Source organism: Mya arenaria, chromosome 4 (assembly GCF_026914265.1).
Source record: "Mya arenaria isolate MELC-2E11 chromosome 4, ASM2691426v1".
Classification (NCBI taxonomy): Eukaryota; Metazoa; Mollusca; class Bivalvia; order Myida; family Myidae; genus Mya; species Mya arenaria.
The window spans coordinates 63541113-63565748 of record NC_069125.1 but is presented as its reverse complement, the minus strand read 5'-3'; the positions used below and the strand labels follow the sequence as shown (position 1 = coordinate 63565748).

At 36.3% G+C, this 24636-nt stretch overlaps 2 protein-coding genes across 2 annotated transcripts; both read left to right on the top strand.

Annotated features, from left to right (window-relative positions):
* Nucleotides 1–5797: 5797 nt before the first annotated feature.
* LOC128230979 (putative ammonium transporter 1) lies at nucleotides 5798–12047 on the top strand. Its single transcript, XM_052943404.1, has 10 exons — nucleotides 5798–5903; nucleotides 6723–6812; nucleotides 6953–7180; nucleotides 7501–7607; nucleotides 7985–8122; nucleotides 8693–8926; nucleotides 10121–10259; nucleotides 10667–10761; nucleotides 11467–11593; nucleotides 11947–12047. Exons 1-10 carry the CDS (start codon nucleotides 5798–5800, stop codon nucleotides 12045–12047), a joined length of 1365 nt encoding a protein of 454 aa, XP_052799364.1.
* Nucleotides 12048–13759: 1712 nt separating this feature from the next.
* Nucleotides 13760–24281, top strand: LOC128230978 (putative ammonium transporter 1). The gene is made up of 11 exons (XM_052943403.1): nucleotides 13760–13811; nucleotides 17424–17513; nucleotides 17875–18102; nucleotides 18441–18547; nucleotides 18967–19104; nucleotides 20155–20388; nucleotides 22226–22364; nucleotides 22760–22854; nucleotides 23229–23355; nucleotides 23707–23844; nucleotides 24139–24281. Exons 1-11 carry the CDS (start codon nucleotides 13769–13771, stop codon nucleotides 24279–24281), a joined length of 1482 nt encoding a protein of 493 aa, XP_052799363.1. The 5' UTR covers nucleotides 13760–13768.
* The last annotated feature ends 355 nt before the right edge of the window (nucleotides 24282–24636 follow it).

The window sequence follows — 24636 nt, the reverse complement described above, 5'->3', positions numbered from 1 at the left end:
TGTGGCCCGACTATATAAATCGAGCCAGATCGAAGCTTTTCACCATTTTCTGACAAGCCAGTGAAGGTCATGGACCAACAAGCAGTGCTGAGGCTTGTTGTAGCTTTACAACTTCGTACTAGTATAGCACAGCAAAATGTTACAAGACTAGAAAGTATGCTGAGGAGGAGGAACAGGGTCAAGAGAAGATATGCTAAAAAGTTGTTATGAATTGTTAAAGGTTTTTCACCTGTGTTTTGTTTCAGTACCTGTTCTGAGAAAAGTTTGCAGTTTTTTTTATAATATTTTTTTTATAGTTCTCTGGCATTGTTATTAATCTGTACATTTATTATTATTTATAATAACTTTGAGTAAATATATGCGTTGCTGTTCTATTAAGTAACAATTAATTATTTGTGACCTTTAAAAGGATTTCTATATGTTCTGGTGATGGTCGGGTGCTTACACTCCGACGACACTACGCACGACCATCGGAAGAGAGCGGCAGAGGCTAAACGAAAGCTCCAGAAGGCCCCCAGAGGACTCCAGAGGGCGGGCGAGACAAGTGGACGTTCAGAGGACCCTCGGGCGACCAAGGCGACCACGGGCCGACTGTTTTTGATCGGCTACTGGTTTTCAATTTGTTTAAAAACAGTAGCCGATCACTTTTTAGGTACCCGACCCTCGGGGGACTAATGCGATCGCGCCAGATCTTACCCCGAAGGTATAGGTTAGTGCACGTTAATGCACGCAGGTTCCCGACTTATTTTGCAAAGATAGGGCCGATCGACTAAAAAAGAGGACCGGTACTCTCGGGACCAAAACAATCCTTGGTGAAATGGCACTATTAGTAAATACACAGTTTACAACTTTTCTTACAGCTGTAATCTGGCTGTTATTTAGAAATTGGATAGAAAATGTGTCTTAAACATCATCAACTTATGTAAGAATGGCATATTTTAATGGGTGGGCAAGACTCGCGGTCAGTTCATTGACAAGAAAGTGTTCTAATAACAGGACGTTTCGTCCAGTCTGTATACGTATATGAACTGACCTATTTGTTGTCGATGCCCGGGTTACCTCACTATATAAAATCTATAACTTCTTCAAGACCAAAGAGTGCGTTTATTCATAATTTATTTTATTGTTCTAAGTGTGCCTGTACAGATATATATATATAGAGAGAGAGTTTGTTGCTCCATTTTATCCAAACCGACTACCGCCCGAATTTCTTTTCAATTTTAATATGCATGTACAGGATAATAATAATACATAATATACTTTCTAGACACCGACATGTAGCCCCAATGGTCGCTTTTTATATATTTTCTCAATTTAATTATCTTTGAGTTAATAAATTAAAGCGAGGATCAATAACTGTTTTTCCTAACAACGAGTCTGGACCAGAAGCGTAATTAAAACAACACCGCCACCTTGCATGGCATGTAGCATGTATCATTATTGTATTCCAGTAGTACTATGGTGTTTACAGGTTCAAATATAGTTGATTTGTTAAATCTTTGCGTCTTTATTATTTTGACAGCTTTTACCGATATTGGCATCTTTCTTGACTATTCCGGGCGCAAAATAATTTGGTTTCATTTGACGTTAATTTGTTATGGTGATTTGCTTTAAATAATGTATTACATAGACAAATCGTTATGTAACATCATACTCTGTAATACCTCATCCTTTCAGGTGAAAATGAAAGAGGAAAAGAAATAAAATGTTTTGTCTCCACAATGTAGATTGAGGTTGTACCTAATATTACAGTGACTCAGCATATATAGAAATTCGTAACTATATCAATCAAAATTATCACTACCTCCATATGTTATACATACACATTGACAACATTCTTAACAACCTAGTGACCCACCTAGCAGATTTGTTTAATATTATATTATTATCTGGGGTTTTCCCCAATGCGTGGATGGAAGGAATTGTAGTTCCGGTGTATAAAAAGGGAGATGACACAAATGTTAACAATTATAGAGGGATAACTCTCATTAGCTGTTTAGCTAAAATATACGCATCTATTATTAACAAGCGTTTAATGTTGTGGGCAGAAAAGTATGAAACAATTTCAGATGCACAGTTTGGGTTCAGAAAGGGGTTTTCTTAAACAGATGCTATATTCTGCTTGAAATCTGTTATTGACCACATGTTGAATAATGGTAATAGACTATATTGTACGTATATTGACATTTCCAAAAATGTTTTGATAGTGTTAATAGGAATGCTCTGTGGCTGAAATTACATACAGTGGGTATAAATGGAAAGATGCTTAGAACCGTACGATCCATGTATACTTTTGTAAAAGCAAGAGTTAGACATTGCAGCAAATACTCGGAGTTCATAGAGATATCAGTTAGCCTGAAGCAAGGAGATATTTGTTCGCCATTATTTTGGTCAATGTTTATAGATGATTTAGAGTTATATCTGGAAAATAATATAACAAGTGAAATATCTCTAAATGACATAACATTAATTTTATTATTGTATGCTGATGACATGGCAACATTTGCAGAAACTCCTGAAGAGATGCAGTCAACCCTCAATAATCTTAAAACCTACTGTGATAGGTGGGGGCTAAAAGTGAACGTTGAAAAGAGTAAGGTTATGGTATTCAGACGTCGTGGTCATGTTCGTGCTAACGAGAGTTGGAAATATGGCGATTGTTTATTAGAGGTCGTTGATAATTTCAATTATCTGGGAACTGTGTTTAATTGTCATGGATCTTTTTCTTCAAATATACAATTGCTATGTGGAAAGGCATTAAAAGCAATGAATGTGCTTCTTAATAAATTGAAAGAGCTTACGTTTAGTCCTAAAACAAAATGTCAATTGTTTGATGCTTTTGTAACGGCAATCCTAAATTACTCATCTGAAGTTTGGGGTTTTACTAAATTAAAGGACATTGCACATTTACGCTTAAAATTTTGCAAACGAATTCTGGATGTTAAACCAACAGCAAGCAATGGGGCAATATATGGGGAGTTAGGAAGATACCCACTATTCATTAACCGTTACACACGTATCATCGAGTATTGGGCAAAACTATTATATACCAAAAATTGTATTGTAAAAAGTATATATGAAATGTCTTTGCGGGACTTAGAATCAAATCAGAAAAATTGGTTATTTGATGTTAAGAACTTATTATTTAAAAACGGCTTTGGTGACGTTTGGGAGAATGCCTCACATATAAATACACAACTATTTATAAACGAGTTCCAGCAAAGAATTAAAGACTGTTTTATCCAGGACTGGACAAGTAATGTACAATCAAACTCTGTGTTAACAGTTTATAAGGAAATAAAAAGAGACTTCGAATATGAAATATATCTAAGTGCGAGTATTCCTACTCATTTGCTTAAACTGTTCACACAATTGAGGATATCTTGCCATAAACTACGGGTGGAAACTGGACGATACGGTCGCAATCGTATAGAGAGACATGAGAGACGTTGTGAAGTGTGTAATTCTGGGGACATCGAAGATGAATTCCATTTTATGTGTGTTTGTCAAAAATATAAAACTATCCGTAAACGCTATTTACCGGCGCATGTTATTCAAAGACCAAATATGGTCAAATTTCTTGAACTTGTTGTATGCAAGAACTCTGATGTATTATATAAAATGATTACTTATATACGTTGTGCTATTAAAATTAGAGATAGTAATTACAAGCTTAAGATTGTCATTGTTTTAACATTCTATGTATTGTAAATGTTTCCTTACCGAAGTCATATTTATTTAAATGCTCTCCAGTCGTTTTTTTTTTAGCTCTATTCGAAATACATGCCTTCTTTTGGTCTAAATATAAATACACATACTTGTGTAAGGAACCTTTTTAGTAAATATGATATTTGTTTTGAAAGTTATTAATTTACCCTCCATCTATGTCTTATTTATTTATTTTTTTTGGTTTTAACGGATTATGATGAGTTACTTCATTAATATCTTCATTCTCGCGATTATCTTTATTATCATTAATAATAATTTTGTTCATTGAGTTTGAAGTGAATAACAATACTTAAAAGTAACTTTATGCAGTATACTGCTGTATATATTAAACCGTTATGGGTTAACATAACATTGTTCGATGTATTGTGTTTGTATTTATTTACTATAGACTTGTACATATTATTGTTACATGTTTATGGATGATAAACTGAATCCAAATAAAATACATTCTGATTCTTAATATTTTTATACACATTCTCCCATAATTGATGTAAAGAAATGTTTCTATTCCATTTTAATATTACTTATGTTATAATTGCCACATGCCAAGCTTTGTATCTATACATATTGTCTTAACATTTTAGAACAGTTTTACTATTTCCTTCACAAATTGACTCAACCTTTTATATTTCGACATTTTAGTGTTTCACATACACATTAGAAATTTAAATTTGATGACATTCGGATAATCTTAGTATTTTTATCAATAAATCGCTTTCTGCTATTGTTTTAAGCTATACATTCAAGTAAAGAGTGATATTCGTCTCCAATGCTACTGTTTGCTTGACAATATTGTTGAGCAATATTAGGTCATTTATTACAAAATTAAATTCATAACACCATAAAATAACTGTGAAAACAAAAGCAAGAAAAACAATAGTATTGGAACGCGGTTGGAATGTTAATCTATTGGTGAAAGGTGGCGAGAGCTGCTCAAGCATCACTGTCAAAATGTAGTCTTTCCATTACTCAGTTTATACTTTACTTCACCCTAATATCTATACTTAAATCAACAACTCAACAAATATATCTGTTTGGCCGATAACGTGCACAAATGTTAAGGACATTTTATTCAGCAAGCATGTTTGTCAATATCAGAATATGTATAGATAATAAATCTATATATTTATGAGAGTTTCACAGTTGCATACAAATCATGAAACATGCTCCTTGACAATATGACAAAGTAGGTTTAGTCCAAATTTTCTTGTACACAAATCACTGATATCTTGAAAGCGTATATATTCAAATGAAAGCTTTTCTTGTACAATAGGCCAGAGTAAAAACCAGAGATAAAAATTCACACAAATAGTATGGTGTAAAACTGCTCTGGAAAACTGCACCCGTTTATTCTTTTTAACACTTCTAATCAATATTATTCTAATATATCTAAGTCATCATTTCTTAAACAATTATGCTACATGTATTTATCAAAAACAGAAAACACCCAAAATTTGTAAAGCTATCAATATAACATACATTTTTCAATAAAATCAATTTTGAAAATTAAAGAAAACCGAAATGTCCAGACTACTGTGCATGCTAGAACTGAAACAATTTTCGTCTCCAAAATCACGGTCTATACCGTTAATCCTTTCTATTGGATAACTCGACCCCTCATAACAGAACTCAATCACCTATTGGTCAACTGTGGTCAAACTGACCGTACAGTAAAGACAATACTTTCCAGCTATACTACAAAACGCTGTAATGTAAAAAAATCGTTTGTATTTATTATTCAATGTTGACTTGCGTCATTACGATGCAAGCAATCGGAAACGAAGGATTATTTTTAATTATATTTAAGTAACCGTGACCTTGCTTTTGATACAAACAAGGTCAATATGTTAGTCCTTCACATTAACTGAGGGCTCTCAATATCGACTTCATTAGTTGTACATGTACATGTGTAATCGGAAAGAAGTACATGTAGTTGCTGGAATCGTTTATCTATATCAACTAAATTATTCTCGTCATAAGAAAACACTGGGAGTTTAGTGGCGTTTGACCACCTACTACTAGTTTTGGTACGTGGACGTTATTCAAGAAGATGGAAACATCATCGAATATGACGGAAATGGCTGCCAGTGTGATGGCTCTTGAGGCGACTGCGGTGGTCATGGCCGACAACATGGACCAGTTCTTCCTACTCGTCATGGGCTTCACTATTTACCGTACGTACATTATTGTCCAGCCGTCCGTTCTGTTCAGGAGCAGAAAGGGACAATACACATACACACCTGTAAGCCTACATTTTGTTACAGTATTACTTAATGTAAAAACACGGCTAATAAATATTTAATGTTTAAATACTTTTATGTAATTTTATGTATTTGGTAGATATCCTACACAAAGAGGCGACCTATGTCTCTTCGCAAGGGAAACTTTTTGTCTGCAAGAAACTGTAGAAACGTTAGGGAAAAACAACACCAGAGTAATGCAAAGTGAAATATTCGCGATGAAACTTTTATATAATGCATTAATGAATAACTTTAGGCTGCTTACAATTTTTTTTGTTCAATGCATCGTAAAATGTTTATAAAATGGCCTCAAAAACTGTTCCTTGCTCTGTTTCAAAGGCACCATTGTAATCTTCAAAATGTACATATCTAGTCAATCGTTAAGTGAAATATGATAGTCACAATTTAATTCTTCTTAGCCGATGCTTTCGGTGATCTCAGTGCCTTAAACATATCAGCAAAACTGATTTCCGAGTGTGTATGTTCAGTATTTTATATCCAAATCGTTATAACATTAAACTGTTTTATGCCTTCCCGGTTTTCAGACTTAAATAACAACACATACATGTACACATCAACTTAGTATGTTTAAGAAATATTAACGCAAGTCATTAGTAACATAATCAGTATGGCTTATGTGTGAAAATTTTACCAAAACGAAAACCAAGTTACCAATTTCTCAGTATATATGTATTACTCTCACTAATCGTCCTTGCTCATTATACTATGTATGTTTTGTCACGTTGCTGACAGTGATGCAGGCGGGATTCGCATTCCTGGAGGCCGGCGCCGTCAGAAGTCGCAATACCGTCAACATCCTCATCAAAAACGCCCTCGATTCATGTAAGTGCTGTAGTATATGTACGAGTGATTGCAGGAATTTACATTATCTGTTAAAAATCTGGAAACATTTTAACATTTTTAAGCGCTACATCTATTTCACAATGATCAGCTTTTAAATTAATACCTTTTTAACTTTTTAGTTTTTGGTGGCGTGTCTTACTGGCTTGTTGGCTACGCTCTAGCGTTCGGAAAAGGGAACCCGTTCATTGGTGCCTCCTATTTCGCCCACAGCGGTCTTCCGGCCACGATGTACGCGCATTGGTTTTTCCAGTTCGTGTTTGCCGCCACCGCCGCAACTATTGTCTCCGGTGCCGTGGCGGAGCGCTGTGACTTCACCGCGTACATCATCTACAGCTCGGTAGTTACTGGTAGGTTACAGTGGTGCGCATGCAGGTTTGTGTCAAGCTGTTTTAACGAAATCTGCCGGTTAATCTTGGCAAGGAATAGATCTAGGATTTTACGGTTTCTATCTCAGCTCCTATACTGATGTAAAGTGAATTATTTGCTTCCTTTGTTTTATTCCTGATTTCGTCGTTAAATGCATCCATCAGCATTGAAGTTAAGTTCTTTCTCCATCTATCCTGCTGAGCTCAAAATTTAAAAATATATGTCTTTTTATACACGGCATGTTGAGCATGAAATGTATTTTACCGGTAAAAACACAATACGTATGTGTATGTACCGACAGGGTTTATCTACCCGGTGGTGACTCACTGGGCGTGGTCGGAGGAGGGCTGGCTGGTGAACGGACGGACGTACCAGTTTGACGGGGAGCTCGTCGATATTGGATACAACGTAAGGCTTCACTTTAATTAACATTTCTACAAAATATTGTTCACCCGATTTTCAACTTAACACGCATGCTTCAGTGCTTGCAAAACACACACATAATTACCAAAAGCATGCTTGCAGAAACATAATAATAATTTAGAAACATGTATTCAAGATCAGACGCTATATCTTTGTTCAATATTTGGGTGCAGTTTGTTTCATGATTGAGGTAATTTCATAAAAGCTCTCTACGCTTAGCATTATAACAACTTCATCGCCAGATGACCATTTCGTTACTGTCCATTTATCAGATGAATGGAAAGCAGCGGGAAACGTCGCGCTTGGTTAACCGAATATGCATTGTAACACTATGTTTCCTTCATTGAATTTGTATGTTTCAGGACTTTGCAGGAAGTGGCGTGGTGCACATGGTCGGTGGTATCGCAACCTTCGTCGGCGCCTTGGCCTTGGGTCCGCGCATAGGACGCTTTGACAAGGGCGACGGAAGTCCCGTTGAAATCAGGGGACACTCAATTCCGGTGAGGCTCTGATGGATAGGCGATTGTTTATCAGTCATAATGGTGCATTGCATAATGAACAATTGTACCGATTTATAGTTCATGTTGATTTTGACCTTGATTTTTACTTTACTTTCTGGGAGATTTTTGCAGTTATATTTGTATGACAAACGGTGTTATGGCTTCACAATGAACCATGCTCATTACTGTTACGTGATTATGTAAACTTAAGAGGATTTATAAATCCTACTGTTACTGGGAAACCCAGATCATGCAGTTTCATTGGTAGTGCTAGCAAAATGTAATAAGCAGTGCATTGATTAAATGCGACATATAATTATGTGTGTCTTAATTCTACTCCTATTATATGGTATAAATCAATCTACATACAGTTGAAATTTCGGTTAAAGGGAATTTAAAAAAACAACAACACATAACAACATGAACACACATGCACACGTGCAAAAACTCACTAAAACGGGACGTTCACACCATAAACTATAATCAATGTAACAAAATCCCAAGGGAAAGAAAGTTTGTTTGTACTCAATCATTTAGTAAACGTACTTGTTTTCTGTTCTTCATCCGCAGTTTGCATCTCTGGGCGGGTTTATCCTGGTGTTTGGATTCTTTGCGTTTAACGGGTCCTCTCAGGGCTCAATATCCGGGGAAGGGGACGGAGCGACGGTGGCCTTGGCGGTGACAAACACCGTGCTGGCGGCTTCCGGCGGTGCGTTCACCACGCTGGTGCTCAACAAGACCAAGTACTTCGGTGACTCCAAGTGGAGTTTCCTCACCACACTGAACGGATGTCTTACGGGGATGGTGGGTCAAATGACGTCGTCTGGGTTATGCATGTTGTTTCAGTGGTCGTCCAATGGTTGCATAATCTATGTGTAAAAATTATTTGCAAAATGTTCTAAAAATCTGAAACATGACTCTGTTAATATGACTGAAGCATGATGTAACCTATTAGGTGATCATTGTCACTGTGTCGTTCTCAGCTTACCTTGTAGTAAGAATTCTCTGTACGTCAAGTCTTGAGATGTAGCAAGATTGGTCGAAACCAAGAAATCAATGTTTATCATATTTTCTCAACAGACGGATGGCCCATATACTATGTTCATACTATGAAAAGAACTTGTAATTTTACGAATGTAGATTCAAACTCATAAGTTATGTAATATCTCTGGATGCTGGATACACATCTATTTAGAAAGCACTGAAAGACTGTTATCCGGGTGTTGTTAAGCTCAATGATAACTCGCAAAACGTTAAAACACACTCTAGATGACCACTTATGTACATGCCGACGCCATGTATATCATTGATCTGAATGTAAACAAACTAAATTTCTTACGGTTTTGTGTACACTACGTACACGCTCGGAGAAAATTTGACCGGAGAACATTCTTTGTATGAAGTTTGCAGTTAATTTCATAGAGTGATGCATGAATTATTGAGTTTGGATGTGCACTTTCTGTTATTTGTTATCTCTTTATATAGCTAATTCTACGACTTATTGAAAATGATAACTAATAATTCTGATTATAAGCTATACATGTAAAGGACATTTATGCCTTTACAAAACCACATACAGCTCAAAGCGAACCATTCAATAAAACATTAAAGTAGATGTAATAATTGTTGCAAATCTTTCAGAAAGAAACATTAACACAAACTCCGCCTAATTTCATCCTTTAAATTAAATATTAATTTGATGGTAATAACTCAGTAAAAGGTGACGCCCAGAACATGGAATCAAGGAGTAGATCCATCAAGTCTAATGCTTCATATCTACACTCACTAAAATATATCGATGGTTAAATGAAAGTCTGAAATGACTTTCTTTACAATTGTTAGCTGGAATAATTGACGATCAAATTTCTTTGGTGACAGGTATGCCAGTTTCTCGGGTTCAAAAGAATGTATAACTGCTGGAACTCGAACCGACAACATATTTGCTGAGAAGTTGATACTTCATCATCATCTTCAACCTTACCTTATGTTTATTTTCAGGTAGCGGTCTGCGCGGGGTGTAATCAGTTCAAGTCATATTTCGGCTTCATCACGGGGGTGCTCGGCGGGATCGCTTACATGGTCACCACATGGCTCGTCCTCAAGCTCAAGGTCGACGACCCACTAGACGCCACTGCAGGTACGCACACATTACGTGGTTTGGGTGTTATTTCTGGAACAGACGAGAGGGACGTAAAGGCATTCCACCAGATTGTTTCAACATATGCTATTCGGTTAAGGAGGACTTACCGCCTTGTTGATCCGCCAATGTAAAGTAGAATTGGTAAAGGCGTTTAGCACGACTTGAATTAAATTTATTTCATCGTTTTGAACACGAGAAATATGCAATGGAAACGATCGTTTCACAATACATGCCGCTGACGACTTGATACTAGGCGACATTGTACCTTAATCAATTCGAAACAATATTTTCTTTAAAAAATATAAAAAATATCGTTTATATCTGTTATAGTAGACGACATTTTAAAAGTTTCATTCAGTGCAGCCCAAAACGTATAACATTGTATGTAAATATCTTCCTTGCAGTACATTTCGGCGGAGGCGTGGTCGGGGTTCTAACTGTGCCACTCTTCTCCTACGACTACGGCGTCTTCTACAACTGGGACGTAAAATCCGGATACGTGAGTACAAGATAAGCTTTTTAAAGCGAGAGAATCGTGTCCTTCTGACACACTTCTGGAACACCATGTCAAATAACATCTTTATTCGTGTTCTACTGTTTTGAAATATATGTGAGTTTTTTACATTATCATTTAGAATATAGAAAATAATTGTTCCAACATGTATACATATACGAATGTCAAATAAAAACCTTGTACTAACTTTGATGATTGCAATAGCACTTTTTTCAGTTCATCCTTTATATGTCAATAATACTAGTCGCTATCAGCTTATTTTAGTTGTAATGTTTATATGTTTATATGAAAACATAACACAAATACTGTAAAATTTAGGTGTAATAAAATATGTTCTGTTTTGTATACTTTTTTAGTTTGATAGATTTGTGATTTACAATTCCAGTTCATCCTTAAAAAAGTTGATTATAATATTTATTTAATATTTCACACTAAACTGTATAATTGTAATTGTAATATATTTAATATGTATATGAAACACCAAAAACTGTATAGTTCACGTGTAATAAATTATGTTCAGTTCTGTTCTGTGATATCAGAATCAGTACAAGACAGGCAAAATTTGACACAAAATGAATGCAATAGTTCATTACCATTTTCATTATTTTCTTTAATAGTAATAACAGCCCCGATTCCGTTTTATATTATGTATTCATATATTCATGGTTTATTGCTTCCCTTTTTTAACAGTACCTGGCATGGCAGGTCGCGGGGTTGGCGGCCATCTTCAGCTGGGCGGCCGTCCTCTCTCTCGTCCTCTTCTTCTCGCTCAAAAAACTCAACATTTTCAGAGTCCCCTACGAGTACGAGGTCAAAGGTCAGTGTTTTGTGCGTATAGTTAGTTCATCATAGGAAACCTACGTACGATCCATCCAGAAACTCTCCATTCTGAAATTCTCCATTCAAAGAATGCTGAATTGGGTGTTACAGTAGTACTTTACCATCAACATTCCGGCACTTCAACATCGGTTAATAATCTCTGAGAAAGTAGATATGATCCATGTATTGTGCTTTACTATAAAAAAAATTAAATAATCAATATGCCATATCAGCAAACGTAACGTGAAAACCTCGTTAAAGGAATACTATTATATCATAACTGTTGAGGAGGCCTTGTACACGTTTACAGACTAGTGTATGTATTATATCCTATGTGTTCTCCCGCGGCAGGTCTGGACATCCCGAAGCACGGGGAGACGGCGTACCCGGCCGAGGCGTACGGACACGGGTGGGCGGAGAAGGGAGCTTCGCTTATGGGCCTCATAGTATGAACATGTGTGGAAGGCTTCCTGCTGTCCGTATCTTAGTTTAAAATTGTTTTTGTTGTTTATTGTTTTTATTCAAAATTGATTAGTCTGTGTTTTACATGTATTATGCCCCTCTTTTACTGCAACATTGCTTTCTGTTTCATAGTGTCATTCTATAAATTATCGTAATTTACACCGTTTGCGTGTTGAATTATTTATTTTAACATTCTCACTTACACATCAACCATCGCACACGCTGAGGAGTAATATGAGGGTAATAAGTTTTTGTCTATTTTCTAAAAAATGCTTTGTACTTAAAACCAGCAACATTTAATTGCATTTGGTAATGTGCCGATGAGCTGTTTTTGCTTAAGTCAAAATAAAGTTTCTATTCTATTCTGCAATATTGCTGGACCCTTACTCAATTGCAGATATGGGCAGATGGCGTTCGTCTTCTCAATGACATTGTGTCAAAACAGTCCTTGAGCAAAAGAAGAACTGTAGATTATGTGTTGTTTTGTCATCCGTTTTTTAATGATATGATATAATATTTTAAAATATAAATATTATTATATAACATAATAGTGATGTTGTCATAATTTAAAAAAAATCGATCATTTGTGTATTCCTGGCAAATGATGCTATTTTCATCCATAGAAGATGAAATTCAACAATTACTAAACAAACTACATGAATAGTGTAATGTATGGAATACATATATTAATATATGCTAAAGCTTCGTTGAATAAATTTAAATACATACCACGTATAATTCGAGTTCTTAATTTTTATCTTACGATAAATGATTTCAGATTTATATTCAACTCTTTATATTTTACTCAATTTATATCCTCATAAATTCCATCTAGTGTATTGGTAATGTTCTCATAGGATATGCTAAAACGGCTGTAGCTTGTGTCCGAAGGCAGCAATAAACAATAGCTACTCTATGTAAAATTGAGGATATCCGTCCGTTGTCGGTTATGTTTGGTTTTGTTGCTCGTTGCTGGATTGTAAAGGTTTATGATTTAAAGACACATGGTGTTTATTTACAAACAAAATGGATGACGTTATCTACTTCATTAAGATATGTATCAAAAACATTTATATTTAAATATTATGGAAAATTCTCAAATAAGGTTAAGTAAGTGAACATTTATTCAGTACTCGACATAACAATTTTGATTCGGGTCTGGTGAGAAATATCTGCTTTGTCGGGCAATATTAGTTAATGTTATCACTGAATTACATTTATAATACCACAAAGTAATGTGAAAACACAAGCTATAGTATTCGGACGCGCTTGGAGGGTAATATGTTGTTCAAACGTGACCAGAGCCACTTAAGGATCACTGTTAAAATATAATTGATTGTATTCTTTGTCAATTTTGCCTTTGGTCATTCCGTTGTAAACAATTAAATACGGAGGATACCGTGACCGAATCTTCGATACAGACGAGGTGATTGTTTGTCCTTAGATCGCAATAACGTCTTGATCAGTTGTATATGCATCATCGGAAATAAGAAGGTTTTGGACTGTTTTCTATATTAACCAAAACACTTATTATGTGAAAAACATTGTTGACCTTATACATTCAGATTTAAGTGGCGTTTGACCTACTACTAGTGTTGGTGCCGGGACGTTGTTGACGCTGTTTAAAAAGATGGAGACATCGGCAAATATGACGGAAATGGCCGAAATAGTGGCAGCGCTTGAGGGGGCTGCGGCGGTCGCAGGCGAAAGCATGGACCAGTTCTTCCTTCTCGTCATGGGCTTCATCATCTACCGTATGTACATTATCGTCTGTCCGTCTTGCTTGCTACATTTTAATATTTATTACGGTCTCCTTTTAAAACTTTCACTCGAAAAGCAACTCGGTAACCTACTTGGAAATCTAAATAAAGCATGTTGAACTTTGAACCGCATTACAAGTCTAACTGGCAATATATTATCATGTATCTTATGACCAAGGAACAGATATAATAGTTTGAGAGGAGTATACATTGGAAAGGCGACACTTAAACAATACTCTTCCCATATATAGCTACAGATGTACGAAGCAAATGCATTAATTTTGACAGTCTTAACATAGCACTGAGAATATTTAGACAAACATCTTCTCTAGTTTTTCTATAGTTGATAATATTATAAACATACATTTTTTTAAAAAAAATCACCATCTGGGTATAATATATTTATCGTAGAATATGGACCACATGACCGGATATGAAATAGGTATTAAGATTGATTATGTCGTATAAGTACATGTATATGCATAGCTTTATACGTTAACGATCTAGAGAATGGTGTTGCCTAGTATAGCGTCACATCAAGTTAATCAGCAGTATCCATACATACCACACATCGTTGAAACCAATGGAATCTAACACATTATCTTAACACTAAGACCAGTCATCATTGGCATTGCAATTAGTACAACTACATGAATGCTTTGTTGCCGTAGTCAGTTGTGACAAAAGTTATTAGAATCGTGGGCACGTTGTATTGATAATAATTATTAGTAGCCATGCCCTGTGAGCCCAATGGCTTCATTTCACTGAGGCGGTTGTTAACGATGTTCTTCAATGCTCCTACATAACGATATGGACTATAGATAAATCTTGAATGATATGTCATTGGAGGACACAAATGTTCGAGAAACTTCAGAAAGTACCTTATTAATTAATTATTCCGTTGGGAGAGACTCACTCGAAAGAGATCTATGTGAAATCCAACGGATTTTTTATAAATTATTTAGCTTATATAATTCGGGACTGAGTAGTGGCGTAAGGCATTCAGTTGATATGAAGCTGCGATTGTAAACGTCCGAAAAAGTCATCGTAGGATTGTATCACAGTTTGGAGAGTGGAAAGATGACTTACGTCAACGTATCCGAGCTACAAAGCCGTCTAATGGAATTACAGCGACGGCAGCATAATTCGGACGTCAGTCTGGATAGCATGTTTCTAATAACCATGGGCATTATCATTTACCGTAAGTGCACTACATTGCCAATTGTTGTATTGATGTGTACAGATTCCCACATAAACTATATTGAGTTATCCTGAAAATATAGAAATCCTATACTTCGACAATGTTAATGAGTTACGATCTGCTTAGATGCACTGACTCTTTCGTTAAAACGAAAACATAATGTTTTTTTGTGTCACCCTAAGCCCACCCCATTCTCTAGTTTAGCCAGATTGGTTTTAGATGAAAGACAAGGTTTTTATTTGTATGCTCTTCTGTCCAAATATGTGTCAATGTTTCAAATCTATCACACAAACATTACGTAAATTATCGAATATTCCTTTCAGGATCCGATAGTGCCAAAAAATACTTCGAACAGTAACCGGATTACCGAGTAATTTCAAAAACATGCATTGTTTTGTCATCTCCAAGCAAATTCCTTTATAGAGGGACTAAACGGCCGTTCAGTAAAAACATGTCATTTTTAGATGACCTAAATGTATTATGTATTGATATGTTTTACAACTCTCATAAAAATGCTGAAATTGTCCTTTAGTTAGCATACACTTCTATAGCCATTGCCTAGTTACTGTGTTAAATATTCAGGACTGAAAATGAGGACAATAAGCAATACATATACAGCAAGAAAACGCTTACAAATTAAAAAATATGAAAGAAAACTTTATCGCATCTCGTAAGAATATCATTTGCATTTTTATGCCCCTGATTGATGGTTAAATTATGATGGATAAAATGAAATACACAAAAATAGTTTTATCTTGAAGAAAATCTGTCCGTCAATTATGTCCTGTTTTTATGTCGCCGTTTATAGAACCAGTATAATTATACAAGTTTACTATAACTCTGGTCTGTGGCGAAATTGAATGTGTCCACACCATGCACATGTACAAAATATTGATCATTTTCCATGCTGGCATGATAGGTGGGCATCTATGAGATAATCTCCAATAGCCAATGGCGAAAAAACACATTTTGAGATATTTTTTCCGATTCCAAGTTGGAGTTTTTAGCATTAAAACTGCAAATGGAAACATGTACTTACTTTTATACCCGATCATGAAAAAAAATCAAATAAAAAACCTTCATTTGAAATGGTATATTAATTGTGTTATTCTTTCATGCTCTTGGTGAACAGTGAAATAAAAACAGTGAAAATTTGATATTTTCACTACACCTTTTTTGGAAATAAACACAACATACCGTCTATAGGGGAAATTGCGATCCTATTTTTCAAACGTTTCTTTACAGCTGAATGCTCGAACATTTGTTTTCGTACAAAACAAAAGACGCAACCAATGATCGAACATAAATTCGATTTTATATCATCTATTTAATATCATGCAAACTGTCTGACTTTGTAAAAAGAACTACCCAGAATATTCACTCAAAAAAACACTTCCCGTATACAAGCGTATTAAGACTGATATCTGACAGTTATGTTGATTAAATAAACATGTATCATAACACCATGTATCATGAAACAACCTGTACAACTTAAAAAAATGTTTAATTCAATGTTAAACCACATTTGTTTTTGTTTACATTTTCGACCTTTCAAAAATTCATTCAGAAAATGGCGACAAGTTTTATGTTTTCAATGTATCCATGCACTGTTCAATTTAAAATTAATTCGTGCATTAAGTGTTATTGTTAAGAACATAAATAAAAGTATATTGATGAATGTTTATCAATTTTTTATCAAATGTTTGCACTGAAACACGAGAAAAAATAAACCTATAATTCTTTTATTGAGAACTATTTCTTCACAAGATGGCGTAGTAATGAAAGTTGGTGATCCAAACTGTGCGTTAGGGCCCCCACAGATGGCCGGTTAGCAAAGGGGTATTCAAAAAAGGGGGTATTTGGAATAATAAATTCCAATTCAAATAACTCTCCGAAAATGAGCATAAAAGAAACAGAAAAGTTGTTGATTTCAGTGTAAGATCGTATTTTATTTCACTCGTGATCATAGACAAACTACATTTTCGCGCGTGTCTTCGCTTAAAATGAGATATAACCTTTTGTATAATCAAGGATTAAAAGCCAGAACATAGCCGTTTTGGTTGTCATAAAAATGGACAAATACAGCAAATAATCCATGATGACATGAAATGCATCAAATTAATGGAAAACGCCTCCTTTATTTATTCAATGGCATTATGACAACAGGTACATTCAATACGCAAGTGCATAATCTATATAAAATCAGTTTAACATTTAATCTGTTTATCCCTAACCGGTCTTCAGACGTAAATAACAACTTCAACATTTTAGAACAATACCACGCAAGTTATTAAGAAATATCATCAATATGGCTCGAATATCTTACAACGGAAAAAATCATAATTTGCTCAGCATATATCACTGATCTGAGTTGGCAATGTTACACGTTATAATATGTTTGACAGTAATGCAGGCGGGGTTCGCATTCCTGGAGGCCGGCGCCGTCAGAAGTCGCAACACCGTCAACATCCTCATCAAAAACGCCCTCGATTCATGTAAGTGCTGTAATATATGTACAATAGTGATTGCAGAAATTTACATTCTCTGTAAATAAATGCTTCCTGGTTATTTACAGAGAATGTAAATTCCTGCAATCACTATTGTACATAATAGGGATGCAAACGAATAATCGAATATTCGATCAAACGTTGGTATTCGAATGTCAAAATCGGTATTCGAATATTCGAAAAAAGTTTAATAAAGACTAAAAGAGAATAAAACACATTTTGCCTACAGCACTGATGTTGTTTATAAAGTTCGTTTGTCTTGTTTTTACAACGGATGACAACTACAGCTACTTCCCAACAATCAGCGTTTAAGTGAATACTTTTTATTAATGTTAATCTACACTTTCAGTTTTTGGTGGCGTGTCTTACTGGCTTGTTGGCTACGCTCTAGCGTTCGGAAAAGGGAACCCGTTCATTGGCGCCTCTTATTTCGCCCACAGCGGTCTTCCGGCTACGATGTACGCGCATTGGTTTTTCCAGTTCGTGTTTGCCGCCACCGCCGCAACTATTGTATCCGGTGCCGTGGCGGAGCGCTGTGACTTCACTGCGTACATCATCTACAGCTCAGTCGTTACTGGTAAGTTACAGTGGTGCGCATTCAGACGTAAGTCCAGCTGTATTTAACGAAAGCTCTCGGTGGATCTTGGCAAAGAGAATTAATAGATCTAGGATTTTCCGATCCCTATCTGAACTGCTTCTGGTGTAAAATGAATCATTTGCTTCCTTTGTTTAATCTCTTATTTCGTCGTTAAATGCATCCATCATCCATCAACATTGACATTGTTAAGTTTTTCCTGCATTCATCCTGCTGAACTCATTATCAAAATTTAAGAGGATATGTTATTTTATACACGGCATGTTGAACATGATGTATTTACCGGTGAAAACACGATTCGTTTATGTATGTACCGACAGGCTTTATCTACCCGGTGGTGACTCACTGGGCGTGGTCGGAGGAGGGCTGGCTGGTGAACGGACGGACGTACGAGTTTGACGGGGAGCTCGTCAACATTGGATACAACGTACGTCGGGGTTCACTTAAATTAATATAGAACGTGTAGAGAATCAATTGCTTTGTTCCTTTTACTTGCCATACAAATTTTAACTTCCCGCTGAAAATAATGCTCTTCCTATGCTCAGCTTAACCACAAGTTTAAGTGTGCTTGTAAAAACAAATTATTTCAAACATGCTTAAGGAAATTTTCAACAGCATAATTTTCCATCGTTGATTATTATTACATGTGTAGTTTGTTTCATGGTTATCGTTACAACATACACGACTGCATTATAACCACTCCATCGTCGTATAATCAAGACTGACCCACTCTGTTACTCTCCGTTTATAAGTAACGGCATGCGTCGATGGTCGGTTACAGAAGATGCATTGTAACATTATGTTAGGAGTTTTCTTGTATATAAAAACAGTATTTATATGTTTCAGGACTTTGCAGGAAGTGGTGTGGTGCATATGGTCGGCGGTATCGCGGCCTTCGTCGGTGCCTTGGCTTTGGGTCCGCGCATAGGACGCTTTGACAGGAACGACGGAAGTCCTATTGAAATAAGAGGACACTCAATTCCGGTAATTTAGGTTTTATATATTTTGTTGGATGTCGTTGGAAGTATAAAAATCAGTCATAACGGTGTATTGCATAATAACCAATATATTTATTTAAAATCATGGTGAATTCGATTTTTTATTTATTTATTTCTGTGAAGTTGTTGCAGTTACATTCGTTTGTTTACACCTCAGCTTCCATCCCTTAAATGCCTTTCGGCAATTGCAAGTATATTCCGTTAAACGCAACATCTTCGGATATGTTCGGATCGCGAATCATCGCATAACAATATACATGTAAATTGAAAATTGTTTATCTTATAAATGTTTGTATTGTGTCAGCAGTCACCGAAAAACTGCAATCAACAGTTTAGAAAGTGTAAATGTATGGTAAATCAAATGTATTATTGTCAGTATTGGTTTAATTTGACGTCTAAAAGTGACTTAAGTGGTTGATCTTTTCCCGCGTTAATGTGAACTGTTTCCGGTTACGGTCGAGTCGTTCTATCTACAGAATGGGTAAGAAAGAATTACTACCGTGAGGTGAAGTATTTTTTAACAATTCTTGAATGAAATAATGAACTATTGGTGTTAATATAAGGAATGAATGCGGAATTGATGTCAATATCGGTGATATAAACGCAGCGGGGCTGGTTAAAGTACGCGTGGAGTCCTTTGGAATCCACACACTTACCCGGCATAACGACATCAATCCCGCAATTCATTCATTAAATGAACAAAGATGCTATAGTTTCACAATAATCCATGCTCATTACTGTATCGGGATTCCGTGGACTTAAGCAGATTTAAACTCATCGTATTGCTGGAAATGCATTTTCATTTAGTCTGAGCGGGAGAGCTGTATTTTTAGCCTAAGAAGTTCTAATAAGCAAATAGTACATGAATAAAATGCGACAAGATAATCGTCTTTTAGATTGATTACCTAGATTTACTACTTTTGTATGGTATAAGTCATTTGAAATCAGGCTGAAATATCGGTTAAAACATACACTTAATCTAACGTAACAAAAAAAACACATGGTAAACAAAACAATTTTTGTTCTTCATCCGCAGTTTGCATCTCTGGGCGGGTTTATCCTGGTGTTTGGATTCTTTGCGTTCAACGGGTCCTCTCAGGGCTCAATATCCGGGGATGGGGACGGAGCGGCAGTTGCCATGGCTGTGACAAACACCGTGCTGGCGGCTTCCGGCGGCGCTTTCACCACGCTGGTGCTCAACAAGATCAAATACTTCGGCGACTCGAAATGGAGTTTCCTCACCACACTGAACGGATGTCTTACGGGAATGGTGGGTCAAATGACGTCGTCTAATTTCAGTCTTTCGGGCTCCAAATTGTTTATGTTGTTAAAGAGTGAAATCCGAAATTGCTGATGCGAATATTGAAATAACTGCTAAAATACAAATTATTTTGACAACGTTGCTTTCTTAGGGGGTTACGTTGAGCCTAACGTTAGCCAAAAATGCAAAAATTCAAGGGTTTATTGAGGATTTATATCAATGTTCAATTTTGTGAAGATATTAGAAAATCCTAGCGTATAAACATATAATGGTACAATTGTGTTAGCGCGCGTAGCGCGCGGATCGTACATCAACCAAAAAATAAACGAATTGGTTGACCTCGATCGTAGATCGTTAATAGACAATCACATAAAAAAATTGGTTGACCTGGGTCTTAGACCGTAGCTCCATCAAATAAAACAACATGAACATTTGGTCGCCCTGATTCGTATATATACCATCATCAACATGATAATTGGTTAACCTGGGTCATAGATCGTAGCTAGACCAGTTAAAACAACATGAACATTTGGTCGACCACTATCGTAGATCGACATCATGTTTAATTAACCTGGGTCATAGATCGTACCTCCATCAAATAAAACAACATAAACATCTGGTCGACCTGATTCGTAGATCGGCATCATGTTTGGTTGACCTTGATCATAGATCGTAGCTCCATCAAATAAAACAACATGAACATTTGGTCGACCTGGGTCAGATAAACATGATATTTGGTTGACCTGGGTCATAGATCGTAGCTCCATCAAATAAAACAACATGAACATTTGGTCGATCTGGGTCAGATAAACATGATATTTGGTTGACCTGGGTCATAGATCGTAGCTCGGCCATTTTAAACAACATGGTATTTGGTTGACCTAAAATCGTAGAACAATGCATGACATTTTGAGTTTGAATGTACCTTTCGTGCACTTTCTGTTTTTTGTTCTCTCTTTGTATATCTAATTCCTCAATGAAAGTTCTGATGATGTTCACTAGGCTAACCTGTGTTATATATTGTCAGCTGTTCTATATCGCCAATGTTGTAGAGCGTGCTCTGCTTCTTCTGGAACTGTCATATCGGTATTATATAGTGTGTTTTTTCTGATGCGAAACTTGCGTGATAAATGAGCTTTTAAGGCTTAAACGTTTTACCCGCACGATAACGTTTCGAATTAGATACAGTATACAATAGACAGTCGTGATGATTTCTCTTACAGTATTACACTCCTGGAAATCTGAATTCCCAGGAGTTCCTGATGTGGAACCTCTGTGCCTTACATGTGAATAAAGCCATATTCAGCTCAAAGCGAAGAATTGAATAATACATTAAGGTAGAGATAATAAATCCTGCAAATCTTTCAGAAAGTTCATAAACACAAACTATTTTTCTTAATTAAATATTGATTGGAGGTTAATGGAAATAGCCCTGAGTGATAGCCGTAAAAAGTTACGACAAGAACATGAAGTCACGGAGTAAAGCCATTAGTCTAATACTAAATATCATTGCTACACGCAATATAAATTATCGATGGTTCAATGAAAGAGTCCGAAATGACTTTCTTAACAGTTTTAGCTGGTATAATTGACGATCAAATTCATTTTGTGGTGAGATTTGCCCTTTTCTCGAGGTCAAAATAATATATATCTGTTGGGACTTGAACAGACCATACAAACATAAATGCATTGAATTTACTACTGGAGGCTTATCAGCAGCATACCGTTCTTGCTCCCACCAAGTAATTCATGAGCTGTTCAGTCAGCCATGGTCTTAGTGAAATCCGTCTATATTGGCTGAGAGGTTGATACTTCATATAACCTTACATTTTATGTTTATTTTCAGGTAGCGGTCTGCGCGGGGTGTAATCAGTTCAAGTCATATTTCGGCTTCATCACGGGGGTGCTCGGCGGGATCGCTTACATGGTCACCACATGGCTCGTCCTCAAGCTCAAGGTCGACGACCCACTGGACGCCACTGCAGGTACGCTTACATTGCGCGGTTTGGGCGTTATTTCTGGTATTCCGTCAGATTGTTGAACATATGCTAATCGATTAAGGAGGATTGTACCGCCTGTTGGTCCATCAATGTAAAATAACATTGATAAAAGCGTCTAAGATGGCTTATAATAGCACATGAATTTATTTGATTGCTTTGAACATGAGAAGTGTGCATCGGAATTGCGGCTTCGAGACGATTACGTCACAATAAATGCCTCTCACGATGTGATACTTGGTTTCATTGTACTTGGATAAATCAGTTCGTAACAATATTTTCTTTAAAAATAGTTTTTTGTCTGTTACAGTAGGCAACATATTAATAGTTACAGTCAGTGCAGTCAAAACGTAAAACATTGTGTGTAAATATCTTCCCTGCAGTACATTTCGGCGGGGGCGTGGTCGGTGTTCTAAGTGTGCCGCTCTTCTCCTACGACTACGGCGTCATCTACCACTGGGATATGAAATCCGGATACGTGAGTACCATATCAGCTTCTTTAGAAATATAGTATTGCTTTAAGAATTGTTAGGCTCTTCAGATTAGCGTCTTAAATATTCTTATGATAAACAATCAAGAGAATATTGCTTTAAAAATTGTTAAACTGTCCAGGCGGTATCGTCTCCTATGATAATATCTGAAGATACATTTTCTTGACCACCATGTCAAATAACAACTTTATTTGTGTTATACTTTTTTTGAAATGTAATATCAGAATCAGTGCAAGACCGGCAACACTTGGCACAAAATGAAAGCAATTGTTCATAGCCATACCCATTTTTTTTTTGGAATAGTAATAACAGTCCCGATTCCATTTTATATCATTATATCAGTTTATATCTTTTTGTACAGTACCTGGCATGGCAGGTCGCGGGGTTGGCGGCTATCTTCAGCTGGGCGGCCGTCCTCTCTCTTATCATGTTCTTCTCGCTCAAAAAACTCAACATTTTTAGAGTCCCCTTCGAATACGAGGTCAAAGGTCAGTGCTTTATGTGTAGATTCGCGGCTTTTGGTATCAGGTCATCGTAGGAAACTTATGGTCGATCTATTCTGAAATTCGCCATTTCGAAGTACTTAAGGAATTGGTCAGACTTCGGTGTTCGACGATGGTTTCAGCTATAACGACCTTGCAAACAGTTGGCTTACGTGGTTAATAATATATACGATCACCACATAATGCCTTTCTATAAAATCTTCATCACTGTTACATATAAGCCGTTTTACAAGCCAACGTGACGCGAAAACCTCGTTAACTGATTAATATATTATATTAATGTACACGTATACAGACTAGTGTTTGTATTATATCCTATGTGTTCTCCCATGGCAGGTCTTGACATCCCGAAGCACGGGGAGACGGCGTACCCGGCGGAGGCGTACGGACACGGGTGGGGGGAGAAGGGAGACGCGCTCATGGGCCTCATGAAGGAGGCCGCGAACGCCAGCATCAAAACTGTCGTCTCTAAACGTAACTATCCTAAGTTACAGCCCCTGTTCAGGTTGCATGTGTGTGCAATGGTGAAGAGCTTGTTTGAAAGCTACGTTTTCATCAACACAACAGTTCGTTTAAACATGCTATTTATCTATATTTTACTATTTAATTTTTATGTATCTCTTCTACTTTACTGTCGTGATAGCCGTTTTACGTGTTTGAACTTAGATTCCAAGTTAGTCAATGTCATCCAGAATGAGAAAATCAACTATACATGCATTAATGATCCCGTGTACCAATTTGAAATGAGATTTCAATATGTTTTCACAGACACCAATGTGACTATCAAGGAAACCGTTCGGCCTAGCGAAAGCCCGGAGGTAGACGCGATGCGAGGCTATGAGAACAAAGGGTACACCGGAAGTAATCCCACCCGAGGGCCATCTGCCAACCCCTCCTCTACCCAGCTCTGAGGTCGCCAAACAACAACAGAATTTACATGGGTTTTAATTTTACCAATAGACGTTTCTTCTGTTCACGTAAACTGCAGCTTTTATAAATATTTTGATCGTGATATTTTTCTTATATTTTTCTTATATTTGTATTTAGAAAAGAAGGCGATTAAATGTGCATTAGAGCCAAAAATCTTATTTTTATATCTACTATTGTTTTATTTCATTGTTGTACTTTTTATGACACAGATTTTATTCAGATAACTTATTCATATTATCACTTTAATAATGCGAGATATGTTTTGAATAAGCACAATAAATTATGTAATCTTAATTATTTCTCTTAAGTTATTTTGTGTTTCCATACAAAGTCGTG

Excerpts from the sequence above, each read along its gene's own strand:
- LOC128230979 (XM_052943404.1), top strand. The coding sequence starts at position 5,798 with ATGACGGAAATGGCTGCCAGTGTGATGGCTCTTGAGGCGACTGCGGTG. Across the intron at positions 5,904-6,722 it reads CATGGGCTTCACTATTTACC|TGATGCAGGCGGGATTCGCA; the intron begins GTACGTACATTA and ends CGTTGCTGACAG. Across the intron at positions 6,813-6,952 it reads CAAAAACGCCCTCGATTCAT|TTTTTGGTGGCGTGTCTTAC; the intron begins GTAAGTGCTGTA and ends TTAACTTTTTAG.
- LOC128230978 (XM_052943403.1), top strand. The coding sequence starts at position 13,769 with ATGGACCAGTTCTTCCTTCTCGTCATGGGCTTCATCATCTACC. Across the intron at positions 13,812-17,423 it reads CATGGGCTTCATCATCTACC|TAATGCAGGCGGGGTTCGCA; the intron begins GTATGTACATTA and ends TATGTTTGACAG. Across the intron at positions 20,389-22,225 it reads ACGGATGTCTTACGGGAATG|GTAGCGGTCTGCGCGGGGTG; the intron begins GTGGGTCAAATG and ends GTTTATTTTCAG.